The following is a 13728-nucleotide window of genomic DNA, read 5'->3' on the forward strand; positions in this document are numbered from 1 at the left end:
GACGATATATGAATATTTTAATTACAGCCATTATAGAAATTCTGCATGTGAATGTATTTCTAATGCATTTTGTTTTCATATAACCTATGGATTTCCTAGTGTATGATCTGCTGAAATATTTTCTAAGACAAAAAGAAAGAAAAAAAAGCTTTTCACCCTGTGTCCTACACAACTATAACCTTAGATTCAGAACCAAAGTTTTAGTTTTTCAGGTTGTTGTGCTCTCTGCACTGCTCTGTAGCTGTGAGACTGGGACAACATAACATCAACCATCTAGCATTCAGATTATTCTGAATTTATTTATTTTATTCTTTTACTTGTTTCAGTCATTTGAGCACTGTTGTGAAAGGTTTTAGTTGAACAAATAGACTCCAGGACTTATTTTTTTAAAGCCTAGTACTTATTCTATCAGTTTCTTTTGTGAAACTGTTAAGTAGCAGGGGTGTAAACACACCAATGCTGGTTGTCAAGCAGTGATGGTGGGGACAAACACAGTCACAAAGGCATATATATATATATATATATAGTTGAAATTTATAGAAATCAAAAAATGAAGACAGATGTATGAACAACAAGCAAGTGTATTAGTTTTTGACATTCAGGGAAACTGAAAAAAGTCTTTTATGTTTCGAGTCTATACCCTTCAACAGAAAGGAATAAGAGAAAATAAACAGAGAGAGAGAATGAAAAAAAACTTGTAGATTTCAGCAGTCCAGTATGGCAAATATGATGGGCTTCTTTCAGTTTCCATCTACCAAATCCACTTATAAGGCTTTGGTCAACCCAAGGTGCCATGCAGTGGGACTGAACCTGGAACCATGTGGTTGGGAAGTAAGCTTCTTTGCTACACAGCCACAACTGCATATTGTTTTCAATTGATTATGCATTATCTTGTAGCTTTGAAATTCTGATGATGTGATTATTTATGTTTTAGAATGACATTGTAGGATTTGTGTGAGAGGCTCGATTTGGCCAGTTTGAATATAAAGTAGGTTAGAATATTTGGGCTGGATTTGGCAGGTTTAAATGCTAAAGAATTATTTATATATGTTGACTCGAAAGATTTTGCCAAGTAAAACTACAATCAATCCTGAAATTCAAATGGAGTGACTATGTCACAAAAGCTATTATTAAACTGATAATGATTGGAAAAAAGAAACTGTTTCACAAATATTATTGATTTTTCTTTCTTATTATCAAGGACGGTATAATGAAATCATCTGGTGTCTCTTATAATGCCACGCCACCATCAATAGATAACCTGACAGGTGAAAACAAAAGACTGTCAAAGAAATTATATAAACATTGGTATGACGTGGAGATGAGTTCTTCGGAAGAGGAAGAAGAAGTAGGAGAGGAAGAGGAAGTAGAAGGAGGAGAGGTCAATGGTCGTGATGTACAAGACAGCTCAAATTCTACACCAAAGGAAACACCCATAAAAAGCTTTGTAAGTATATCTGTTATCATTTAGTATCATTGTGTGGTGAGAAGTTTACTTTCCAATCACATGGTCTTTGATTCAATCCCACTGCATGACACCTTGGGCAAGTGTCTCCTACATTAGCCCTACTTTGATCAAAGTCTTTTCAGTGGCTTTTGTAGATGGAACTCAAAAAGAATCCTATTGTATATATACTCTTTTACCTGTTTCAGTCTTTTGACTGTGGCCATGCTGGAGCACCGCCTTTAGTCGAGCAAATCGACCCCAGGACTTACTCTTTGTAAGCCTAGTACTTATTCTATCGGTCTCTTTTGCCGAACGCTAAGTTACGGGGACATAAACACACCAGCATCAGTTGTCAAGCGATGTTGGGGGCACAAACACACACACACACACACATATATATATATATACATATATATATATACGACGGGCTTCTTTCAGTTTCCGTCTACCAAATCCACTCACAAGGCTTTGGTCGGCCCGAGGCTATAGTAGAAGACACTTGCCCAAGATGCCACGAAAATTTTAAAATAAACTCAAATTAAAAAAAGCAGATTGAATTTTATGGATCTTTTAACTGAAACTCTTAACTGCACTTAATTTTAGTACTTAAACAAATTTTTATCAGTTCTCTTTTTCTCACTTTTTTCTATATATATCCTCCAGGACTCTATTTACATGTATTTTTATGTATATTTATATTTTTTTAAATATATATGTCGATACATATTAATGTATATGCATTTTAAGTTGAATTTATAACTGTATGAGTACGTATAAAAAGTTGATTGCCTAATTTGAGTTTATTTTTTAATTCTTATCTTTTGTCTCGGGTTCAACCTGAGCACTTCTTAAGCAGATCTATACATTTCGTAAGAAAGAATAATATCTATATTTATGTATTCATATCTTGAGAACTTGTGATGAAATGCAATAGTCAAATGTTGGACAACACCAGCCTCACCCAATGAACACACACACACACATACACCTACCATCATTGGTTTTATGTCTACCTTTCAGTGCCTGTGCTGCCTCATTGGTTCCCATGCCTGTGGCATGTGAAATGCACCATTTGAACGTGGTCAATGCCAGTACTACCTGACTGTCCCCCCCCCCCCCCCCCCCCCGTGCTGGTGGCATGTAAAAAGCACCCACTACACTCTTGGAGTTGTTGGTGTTAGGAAGGGCATCCAGCTGTAGAAACCATGCCTGATCAAATTGGAGCCTGGTGCAGCTTCAGTCAAATTGTCCAACCCATGTCAGCATGGAAGGCAGACATTAACCGATGATGATGATGTACCTATTCTATTCTAAATATCTGTATAACTTGGTAAGAAATAAATTTTATTATCTTTATGTGATAGTAATAATTCTTCAGTTGACTTGTTAGCGTTTACAAGTTTAAAGGTGGTAAGCTGACAGAATCGTCAGCACACCAGCCAAAATGCTTAGTGACATTTTGTCTGTCCTTACTTTCGAATTCCATAGAAGTCAGCTTTGCCTTTCATCCTTTCAGGGTCGATAAAAAGAGCACCAGTTGAGCACTGGGGTCGATGTAATCAACTTACCCCCTCTCCAAACTTGCTGGCATTGTGTCAAGATTATATCTATGAGTAATTAATGACTTTAGGTAATTTAAGTTGTGTATATTTCTGTTTTCCAAAAAAGTCAATATTAGTGAAAGTGAAGCAGCTGCAACTAAAAATAGTGACTAGGTTAAAGACAATTATTTTTGGCTTACTATGTCAGTGACTTTAATTTTCTTTTGCTTGTTTCAGGTACGGTGGTCTGATGCTGAAAGTTCTAATGGAACTTATCCAACTGCAACTGCTCAGGTCGACAAAGAATTTGGTGAACGAGAGTCTCAACTTTCATCACCAACGCATCTTCAGTCTTCAAGCCAACAAACAGTCTCAACTTCCGTTAAAGAAATTTTTCCGTCTTTACCAACATATTTACAAGAATCAGACAGACATAAAACTTCTCACAAAACTGACTTTACTAAGTTATTTCATTCTCAGCCGACCACATCTCTTCGATCACAAATGTTTGATTCCGGTAGCTTATCACCACCTCTATCACAAACGGTCCATTCTAAGGATTTCTCAAAAAGAAAATCACTATTTACTAAGACTGACAGCATGTTAAAATCACCAACTTCTTCAAGTATGAATCAGTTTGAAGATGGTTTTGGTGGGTCACCAACTCATTCAAAAATGCGTCAATCTGCTGATCTATTTAGAAGATCTCCATCAATTGAAAGACAGCCATTATTTTCACAACAACTTAATCCTTTTCACAGCTTCAGCTCATCATTATTAACATCTATCAGTCAACCAGTAAAAATAGTACGGAAACAAAAATACCAAGAAGGATTTTAATCATGTATTCTCTCACTTGTTTCACTCATTTGACTGTGGCCGTGCTGGAGCACCACCTTAAAGGGACTTAGTTGAAGAAATTGACCCATGTGTTACCTACTTAGCTGTTTCATTAAATAAGGGTGATGGTGGATAAATTAGACATAGGTCAAAGAAGATCCTTGATCATATCATGTAAATGTTGAGATGGTATATGGTAGTTTTATTTGACAAGTGCCAAGTAGTTATTAACCAATAACTGATTAATGAATGCTTCTTTACTAAATGTATAGAAATCTCTCTTCTGAATATGTGTGCCACTTATGAAAATTTTAGTTTGTCTTATTTACTTGTGACAGTAACCACCATTTTTAAAATAAAAAAAAAAATCATGTGAAATAGTGAAGATATATGCAAGCCCCATGAATAAATGATTAGTGTGTGAAAAAGAGAGATCACTTCTAACAAATGAGCTCTCCTAACTTCATTATTAATGTGCTAATTTTTCATTCACCATCATTTCAAAATGTACAATACAAGGATAAGTCAAAAGTTACATACACTCTTGTTCTGTAATTTGTTAAAACAAATGCTGGGGTTGAACATTTACATCATTTTTCAACATCGTCTCTTTGCTTTTCAATGCACTTCCAGCAGTCTACAAGTTTACTCATTCCATCAGAGAAAGTTTTTCTGAAGGTTGCACAACCATTTATGTACTGCTTCCTGCACCAGATCATAAAGAATGTTTGAGTGATCCAAAGAGATGATATGGTCAGAACGGGTGAGATCTGGATTATGCAGAGTGCTCCAGGAACTTGAAACCCAATTTTTCAATGGTGTTGGTGGCCTTAGTTGGGCATGTGTTGTGAAAAAATAACACTTGCTTTGACAATAGACCTTGGCATTTGGTGCTAATTGCTGGTTTCAGTTTGTTGGCCAGCATTTCACTGTAGCCTACACTGGTGACTAGAACCCTTTTCCAGTTAATGTTCCCCCAAAATGGTGCACTTTACTTGAATTTCTTTCTTGCTGACAATTCTGAGTTTTCCTCTCCAAATTCTACCTATTGGACCCATGCCTTATCTCCTGTGACTGTTCTCTCCAAAAAAAGCTTTGCTTTCATCACTGTAGCAGTTGAGTAAGCAGTGACACATCTCCACACAACTGTGCTTATGCACTTCTGTAAGCTCTTTTGGCACCCATCTCACACAGACTTTATGGAAGCAAAACCATGATTAATTTGCAGAGAACATACCTTCTCTTTGTTGGTCGCTCATTGGTTCACCAGAACCAACCATCGCTTGATCTTGTTGAATCTTCACATAAGTGGTGAAGGTTGATGGGCATCCTGCTCCCTCTTTGTGCTTCATGTTTTCCAGCTATTTTTAAACTTCTCGATCCACTAGTACACACTTCTACATGGTGGAGTGCTGCCCCTGTATTATACTGAAAGTCTGCAATGAATTTCAACCTCTGACACACATTTGGACCTACTTAGTACTTTTTCATAAATCAATATTTTCTGAAGATTTTAGATATCAATTCATAAGAGTCCAGTAATTGTAAAGAATATCTCATGCACATTTATACTGATACATATATATGTAAACTAAACAAAACTACACTAGAAATTATTGAAAAGAGAACATTGCTCAAAACATTTATGAAATTACATATTCATTTATTTTTATATCAAAGAAATCATGAATTTATTGATCAAAAAAGAATTGATCATCATTTATATATAAATAAATATATTTAAAAAATAAAATTGCCTGTATTTTAATATTTTGTTGAATACAAGCTATATAATAAACTATCTTTTTCTTCTAGCTTCTCCACAAAAAGATCCAATAGAGGAAGAACAAAATCATCACGTGACTTGATGGTCTCTTCACACAGTGACGCCCATCTTTGGTCCTTGGCATATTGACCATCAGTTACATTTTGCTGAAACAAATCAAAATGAAATAAGAAATCTTTGGAATTGTCACAGTAAAATTTTGTCTGTCAATGACCTTTTGAAATATATAAAGAATTTCAAATGTCAGATATGTGTTGCTAATAAAAATTATAATTTAGCAGACTATTAGCTTCATCTTTAAGAAAGGGTAGATTGGCAAAACGGTTGTTATCATCACTGTCATCTAAAGTCCATTTTCCATGCTGGTATGGGATGGACAATTTGACACTGGTGACGGTGCCTTGTGAAAAGCACAGGTGAAGGTGCCACATAAAACACACAGGATCCACACCAGGTTCCATAGAATGCTTTAACATGGTTTCTACAGCTGGATGTCTTTCCTAATGCCAACCACTTTACATAGAGTACTGGGTGTGTTTTGCAAGGCACCAGTACTTTTTACATGGCACCAACACCAATGCTTTTTATGTGGCACCTTGGTTTTAAAGTGTGGGGGGGAAAAAAAGCTTTGCAGTATTTGCTCTAGATCTTTACATTCTGAGTCCAAATTCTGCTGTGGTTAGCTTTGCTTTTCATCTCTCTCTGAGGCTGATAAAATGAAATGTCACTAAAGTACTGTGATTGATTAAGCAACTAATTCCCTTCTCTTCAAAATGGACTTGGGCTTAAATCAGAAATCACTTATGAAAGAAACATCCTATGAATTTGTAGAAGGAGTTCTTATAAAGAAGACAATCAATGTTTCCAAAATGGTCAGAAAAGAGGCATGTACATGTTCCTTCCCTCTCTACTTCTCTTTTTTCTTTGTGTCACACCTACTGGCATTAACAATCATGGATGTCCACCTCTCCTGTCCTGTTTGCAACTGAGCAAACTATTGGCTTGTGTATTCTCTAGCTGGTGGCTAAGTCTCTCAAGTTATATTTCGGGATGGTCATTTGTTTTTGCCAAATAAACACATGCACTATATATTCGTTCTTCACTTGTTTATTACTGTTCTTGTTTTATCTTGTCCATTGTCTGGAAATATTTCACCACACATCTTTGACCTCTTCAGTGACCCTTTCCATCCATGTGTATCCTCCTGCTCTGTTTAGTCCATAATAAACGAGTGAAGAACAAATATATGGTGCATGTGTTTATTTGGGAAAAAAAAATAAAAAAGACCATCCCGGAATATATCTTTTCTCTTGGCACAAGGCCTGAAATATTTGGGGAGGGGGCCAGTCAATGCAACTGGTACTTAATTTATCGACCACGAAAGGATGAAAGGCAAAGTCACCTTCGGCGGAATTTGAACTCAGAATGTAACGACAGATGAAATACCGCTAAGCATTTTGCCCGACATGCTAACATTTCTGCCAGCTCGCCGCCTTCGAAACATAACAATATCTATTTCAACACACAGTTTCAATTTAGGAACCTTGCAACACAAATTTATAAACGTTTCTTAGGTTTATTTTCTCTATATCATGCCCTTTTTTTTTTACCTTCTTTCAGTCTTCCAGTGAACATAAGATTTTTAGCTTTATGGAGGCTTCTAACCATGAAATGAAATGGAACTCTGCAGCACTGATAAGCTTTTGCTTATCTTTTGTCATATCTTTTAACTTTTATTCGTTTCAGTTATTAGACTGTGGTCATGTGGGGCACCTTGTTAAAGAAGTATTATTTGAATGGACCAACCCCTATACTTGTTTTTTTATTTTGTTTTAAGCCTAGTACTTATTCTACCAGTCACTTTCGCTGAACCACTATGTTACAAGGATGTAAACATACCAACACTGGTTGTTAAACATTGGTGAGGGACAAACACACACAGGCACATAGATACACACACACATATATAAGAAAATGAGATGACAAAGGAGTAAATGATTGTCTTATAGCTTTAGGTGTCAAAATCTTATGGCAAAGTCTTTTGTTAATTTATGTTACTAACAACAGTTTAATAACGACAAAATTAATTATTTTAGTAAATAATGCAAAATTCTTAATTATTTTCAAATGATTAAAAGTCACAGGAAATTTATTTTAATAGGAAAAAGAGCAATGAATGAGTTAATAACACACAACATAATAAGGGAAAAAATAACTTACCAATTTGGCAGTTAAATCATCTCCTTTCATAATATCATTCAATTCTAAATCATTTATGTTCAAAATATTCTTGGCTAGATCCTTAGCCTTCTGCATGCTTGTGTACGAAGGTAACTGTTGCTGTATTTTGTCCATCTGTGACTTGTTTAATGTTTCTCGCACTTGGTAAATACGATGTACGAGTTCATGGCTCAATATCTGTATTATAATTCCACCATGACACACAAAAGAAACCAAACAAAAGACATTATATACACATATAAATATATACATATGTGCATGTACATACACACATATATGTAGTTGAAATTTATAGAAAAACAAAAGATGAAGACAGGTGTATGAACAACAACCAAGTGTATTAATTTGACACTTGGGGAAAAATGAAAACGTCTTTTATGTTTTGAGCCTACACTCTTCAACAGAAAGGAAAAAAACAGAGAGAGAATGAAAAAAATGTGTAGAGTTCAACAGTCCCTTGCTATGTACCTCCTCTATAGCAAGACACCTGTTTCTGCCTCTCTGTCACCTTTCATCATCTGACGCAAGATCACCTCTCTTCTGAAAATTCCTTGTCTTGCAAGTTACTTGGTGACCCCCACCAGTGCTGGTGCTACATAAAAAGCATTCAGTCCTCACTGTAAAGTCGTTGGCATTTGGAAGGGCATCCAGCTGTAAAAACCAGCCTTGCCTGTGCTGGTGCCACATAAAAAGCACTCAGTCCACTCTGTGGAGTGGAGTGGTTGGTGTTAGGAAGGACATCCAACTGTAAAAACCTGCCAAAACAGACACAGCAGCCTGGTGCAGTCATCTGACCAGCTCCTGTCAAACCGTTCAACCTATGCCTGCATGGAAGGCAGATGTTAAATGATGATGATGATGATGATAGTTGAATAAAATTTAGGTAAAAAACACCTTGTAGTAAGCTATACTAAGCTCATACATAGTTATTGGCTACCAGGAAAACACATTTTGCATCTTTGATAGACGATAGTGACTATACACTGTGTTAATTATATAATTTCACCAATGAACTATGGGTATAATGACACGTGGAAACAATTATAGTGACAAGACAGATTCTTCAAGCTGAGCTAACTGGCAAAAGACTTAGGGGTAGATCAGAAATGAAATGGTTGGATAACATCCATAGTTTGAGTCGATCCTGCTTAAGAATTCAACTGAAGAGTGTAATGATAGTTGTTTGTGACAGGGCCCTATGGTGGTTTGAGAGGATAGACGGATGAATGGGTTTGAACTTTGACCTTTGAAATCACATATTCAACATGTATTCAATTCAGTGATCTGTTTAGGTCATGTGACTGCATTAATAGGGACTTCAGCATTTTGAACCCTCCGGTCAACAGTATTTGGAGAGTGGTTGACTGGTGCAGATGAGTCTACTTTAAACTAACAAATCAATATAGTGGATGAAACATGGCCAAGTAAATTAAGAAATTTACTTCATAACAATGTGGTCCAGGGTTCAATCTTACTGCAAGCTATCTAGAGCAAATATATTTGATCATAGCTTCAGATTGACTCAAGTCTTGGGATGAAATTGGGAAGATGGAAATTGTAAGACTACTGGATGGAGTATGTCTATAATTGAAAGGTCTGACTTTGTTGTACATTGTGTTATACCGATTCTACCTAAGGATTACATTAAGAGTACATAAGCACATGGAATACTCAGCCCTCACTCAGTACACTACTCCAATATACAGGTGGTTCAGTTGATTGAACAACTGAATTTTCATCATTGAAAAAGACAATATGTAAGTTTTCCCAACATATGGATTCTCTGCTGATGGCAAACAGGCTTCAGCTGTGTCTTGGCTAGATGTATATCTAAAATGAAGTTGTCATCAATAAGAAATATCAGTTACTATATTACATCTGCGATCATTAATATATTTCCTACCTTGACAAACTTATGGAACTGTTCGATCTTCGAGTGGGCTGCAATTAGTTTGCTCTGTGTGTTGGTAATTGCTGCTTCACTCTGGGCTGCTATCTCTACAATATGTTTCTGGGCGGATTTTTCCAATTCACTTACAGCAGCTTGCATCTTCTCGTGCTGCTGTAAAGCGTATTCATACTGCCGATTCTGTTCAAAGTAACAATTTCACAATGTAATTAAAATCATATGCAATATTATTTTTCATTTTTTTTTGTACATGTTTTAATCACAGGAGGAAGAAGAACACACATGGCTCTTTTTCAGAGCTTTGAAGATTGGTGGGAAAATGGACATAAGTTATTTCCAGATCAAGAACCTAGCCTGAATGCTTCTAAAAGGATGGATTTCAATAAAATTATCCACAGGTCAGGTGGAGATGTCCCATCAAACAATGATTAAGTCTATCACTTATGTAATATGTTACTTCAAGTTTATAAAGGATGAGAAAACAAGATGTTTTGGTATAACATACAGACAAAAACTACCCTCAACTGCCTCCAAAATGAAGCAAGGAAAAAAATACATCCACATAGGTGTAGGCATGGCAGTGCGGTAAGAAGTTTGCTTTCCAATCACATGGTTCTAGGTTCAGTTCCACTACATGGTACCTTGAGTAACTCTACTGTCATAACCGTTTAGCATTGAGTTTGCTCTGTCAAATGTAATAGTTATTCATATTGTTTTGAACTAATCATGCATTATGTTGTAGCACTGAGATTTCAATGATGTGATTGTTTATTTTTTAAATGAGATTTTAGGGTAGGTGTCAGAAGATAGATATGATCAATTTGAACATAAAACAGGTAGATTATTTTGGGCCAGATATGGCCAATTTAAATGCTAAAGGTTTTAAAAAAGGAAGAACTCATTGGATAATGTAGAATTCAATACATTGCATCAGAAAAAAAAAAAAAACGGAGTGGTTGTTACCAGAATATCTTTATAATAGGTCTACTGCATTATACCCGACCTGAGATAAAATAGCAACACAACATTTTTGAAATAGGGCCAGCATATTAGTTTCTTTAGGTATTTCTGTGTCATCTGCTTGACATAGCCACTAAATTACTTTCTGACAAACTTCTTCCTGTCAATAAAAACTAAAACTGCTCATTTTAAGGTGTGAATTTTAAGGGCAGTGTGTCTAACAATGAAGATGGCATTACTACAGAAATGTTAATTGAATACTGATTTTCTATTCACATGCTTAGGAAGGGCATCCAGCTGTAGAAACTCTGCCAAATCAGATTGGGGCCTGGTGTAGCCATCTGGTTTCACCAGTCTTCAGTCAAATCGTCCAACCCATGCTAGCATGGAAAGCGGACGTTAAATGACGATGATGATGATGCTGAACATCTGATATCTTGCATCTCCAGAATAATAGATTTGTGGATTACATTTAAAGCTATTCATTGATTTATCCCTCAGCATCAACATTGCTTTAGTATTCATTTTCTCATACAGGCATGGGTTCAGATGAATTTAAAATAAAGCATAATCCTGTGCTATATTATGTAGAATACTTAACATCTGATGGCACCTCTCCTCTTTTTCCTGTCAGTTTTCTTCAGTCATAAGCTTAAATGAAGCCTACAATGAAATATTGTTCCTGGCACAATACACTTCAATCTCTAGCCCACAGATGTGCCATCACCACATTCAACCTTTTCAAACAACTACAATAGCCTTTGTTCTTTAGATCTAGCTGGTTATTTGGGTACCATCTCCATCTAAACCCACCTAACATACATTTGTCTCTCCTCTTCTAATTGCTCAAACCATCTTTGACTATACTCCATATCAATCACTTTCTCAGAGCATCATCTTCGGAATTCCCTTGTCAGCCATGTTTTTACTTGATAATGATAAATTGTGAAGATCATTATACAAGATATACATTTTACAAAATAATGACCTACTGTGTTAATATCACCAATCTATGAAGACCTATGAATGTCATGGAAGCAATAGCTTCCTCTTAACAAAACTATCAAAAAAGAGAAAACAAATTCTGAAGTTGAAACCTCAAAATTCTGCAAATTATATCAGAAACAGAGAATACTGAGGCAACATTGTAAGTCTCCAGTATTATACAACTACACAAGGCAGTGAGCTGGCAGAATATTTAGCATGCTGGGTAAAATGCTTAGCAGCATTTGATCTATCTTCATACTCTGAGTTTAAGTTCCGTTGAGGTTGACTTTGCCTTTCATCCTTTCAGGGTCAATAAAATAAGAACTAGTTGATCACTGGGGTCAATGTAATTAACTTACTCCCTCTCCTGAAATTGCTGGCATTGTGTCAAAATTTGAAACCAATATCATACAACTACTGCAATCACTATAGATTTATATAATAACAGACATAAAATTCTGACACAAAATTTTATTTCTAAAATGACAACCGAATCAGAATTTTTACCTTTTTCTCTAAAATGTGAACCAGGTTTTTGTGTTTCTTCTCACAGTCTTCTTTCTGTTTGGTCATTTCTAACAGTCTCTGATGAATAACATCATTCTAGTTGAAAAACAATAAAAGATTGTGATTGAACAGATTTGTGATTAACAACACTGAATAAACAGAATTATGATTAACAATAGAGACTGAACAGACAAATGATAAAAATAATGCAGACTGAGCAGGCTTGTGATCAAACAAGCTATAACCATTTAGTTCTTTTAACTAAGATTACAATTTCCAATGTCCTTCCGTTTTTATCATAGCAGATTGTGATTCCAAGAGTATTTTTCTATTTCAAGCTCAACAAGCAATCATCTAGCTAAGAGGAGGAGAAGGAGGGTCGTCGTCGTCGTCGTCATCATCATCATCAAATGCCCATTTTCTATGCTGGCATGGGTTGCATGGTTTGACGAGCTGGCAAACCAGAAGACTGCACCAGGCTTCACTGCGTTTTTACAGCTGAATGTCCTTCTTAATGCTGACCACCTTATAGAGTGAACGGGCCACTAGCACGGAAGCCAGACAGCTGCTCTGGCAATGAACACGCTTGACAGTGCTGTTAATGCTCCACTGGCGCTATGACCAGTCATCGAGTATGGTTCAATTACGATTTCACTTGCCCCAACAGGTCTTCGCAAGCAGAGTTTAGTGTCCAATGAAGGAGAGGTTGGCATGGGTGCCAGCCGTCGGATTTGGTTCGGTTTTGATTTCAAATTTCAAATTCCAAAATTCACTTGCCTCAACAGGTCTTCGCAAGCGGGGTTTTTAGTGTGCAATGAAGTAAAGATACGAATTAGTGAGCTGGCTATACTTCTGGCAGAGGTCACAGATTATGCTCTCACTGACCTTGCTGATGAAGGAAACAGCAAATAGATTTAGCACTTTATTCAGTACAATGATAGTTTCGACCAATCCAGCAACAGTCCATTATGGGCAAGATATTGTGCATCTAATTGTTTTGTGTCGCATCAGGTACATAAAGGGGATATGTGAATATATATATATATATATATATTATGTGACTTCATGCTTGTGTTTGCCACCCCCTTCCCCTGCTTGATAACCAGTGCTCATTTCTTTACAGGCCTGTGACTTAGCGGTTCAGCAAATAACACCAACAAAGCAGGTACTCCATTTAAAAAAATAAGTAGTGGGGTAGATTTGTTTGACTAAACTTGTCAAGGTGGTGTCCCAGCATGGCTGCAGTCCAATGACTGAAACAAGTAAAAGGAAAAGAAGACTAAACTCGTTAGCACCAAATAGTTTTTCCACTTACTCTGTCATGTTTCACACAAACATTACAGCAATTCCAGTTCCTTTTTATTTCAAAGACATATCTTCTTTTATCATAGACTAATTTAAAAGCTGCACTCTGTGCAGACAGAATTTTAAGCTAGTTCTTGTGGGGGGCTAATTGGGCCTACAGCCCAAAACTAAAGAGTGCTATAATGACTATATACTCTGGTGGTGT

The 13728-nt window shown here is 36.3% G+C and overlaps 2 protein-coding genes across 11 annotated transcripts in view; one reads left to right on the forward strand and one right to left on the reverse strand.

The window, feature by feature from the left end:
- Nucleotides 1-5581, forward strand: part of LOC106876247 (uncharacterized) — a 46974-nt gene extending 41393 nt beyond the window's left edge. For all 3 annotated transcript variants that reach the window (XM_089345977.1, XM_089345981.1, XM_089345974.1), the window contains 2 exons: nt 1202-1447; nt 3226-5581. In XM_089345977.1, the coding sequence (XP_089202103.1) occupies nt 1202-1447; nt 3226-3828 (849 nt within the window). In that variant the 3' untranslated portion in view covers nt 3829-5581. The remainder of the gene's footprint in view (nt 1-1201; nt 1448-3225) is intronic.
- Nucleotides 5471-13728, reverse strand: part of LOC106876256 (centlein-like) — a 364862-nt gene continuing 356604 nt past the window's right edge. For all 8 annotated transcript variants that reach the window (XM_089346011.1, XM_014924756.3, XM_014924749.3 and 5 more), the window contains 4 exons: nt 12219-12314; nt 9759-9944; nt 7835-8032; nt 5471-5760 (listed from right to left, as the gene is read on the reverse strand). In XM_089346011.1, the coding sequence (XP_089202137.1) occupies nt 5593-5760; nt 7835-8032; nt 9759-9944; nt 12219-12314 (648 nt within the window). In that variant the 3' untranslated portion in view covers nt 5471-5592. The remainder of the gene's footprint in view (nt 5761-7834; nt 8033-9758; nt 9945-12218; nt 12315-13728) is intronic.

Source organism: Octopus bimaculoides, chromosome 2, assembly GCF_046866305.1.
Source record: "Octopus bimaculoides isolate indiv1 chromosome 2, ASM4686630v1, whole genome shotgun sequence".
Taxonomy (NCBI): domain Eukaryota; kingdom Metazoa; phylum Mollusca; class Cephalopoda; order Octopoda; family Octopodidae; genus Octopus; species Octopus bimaculoides.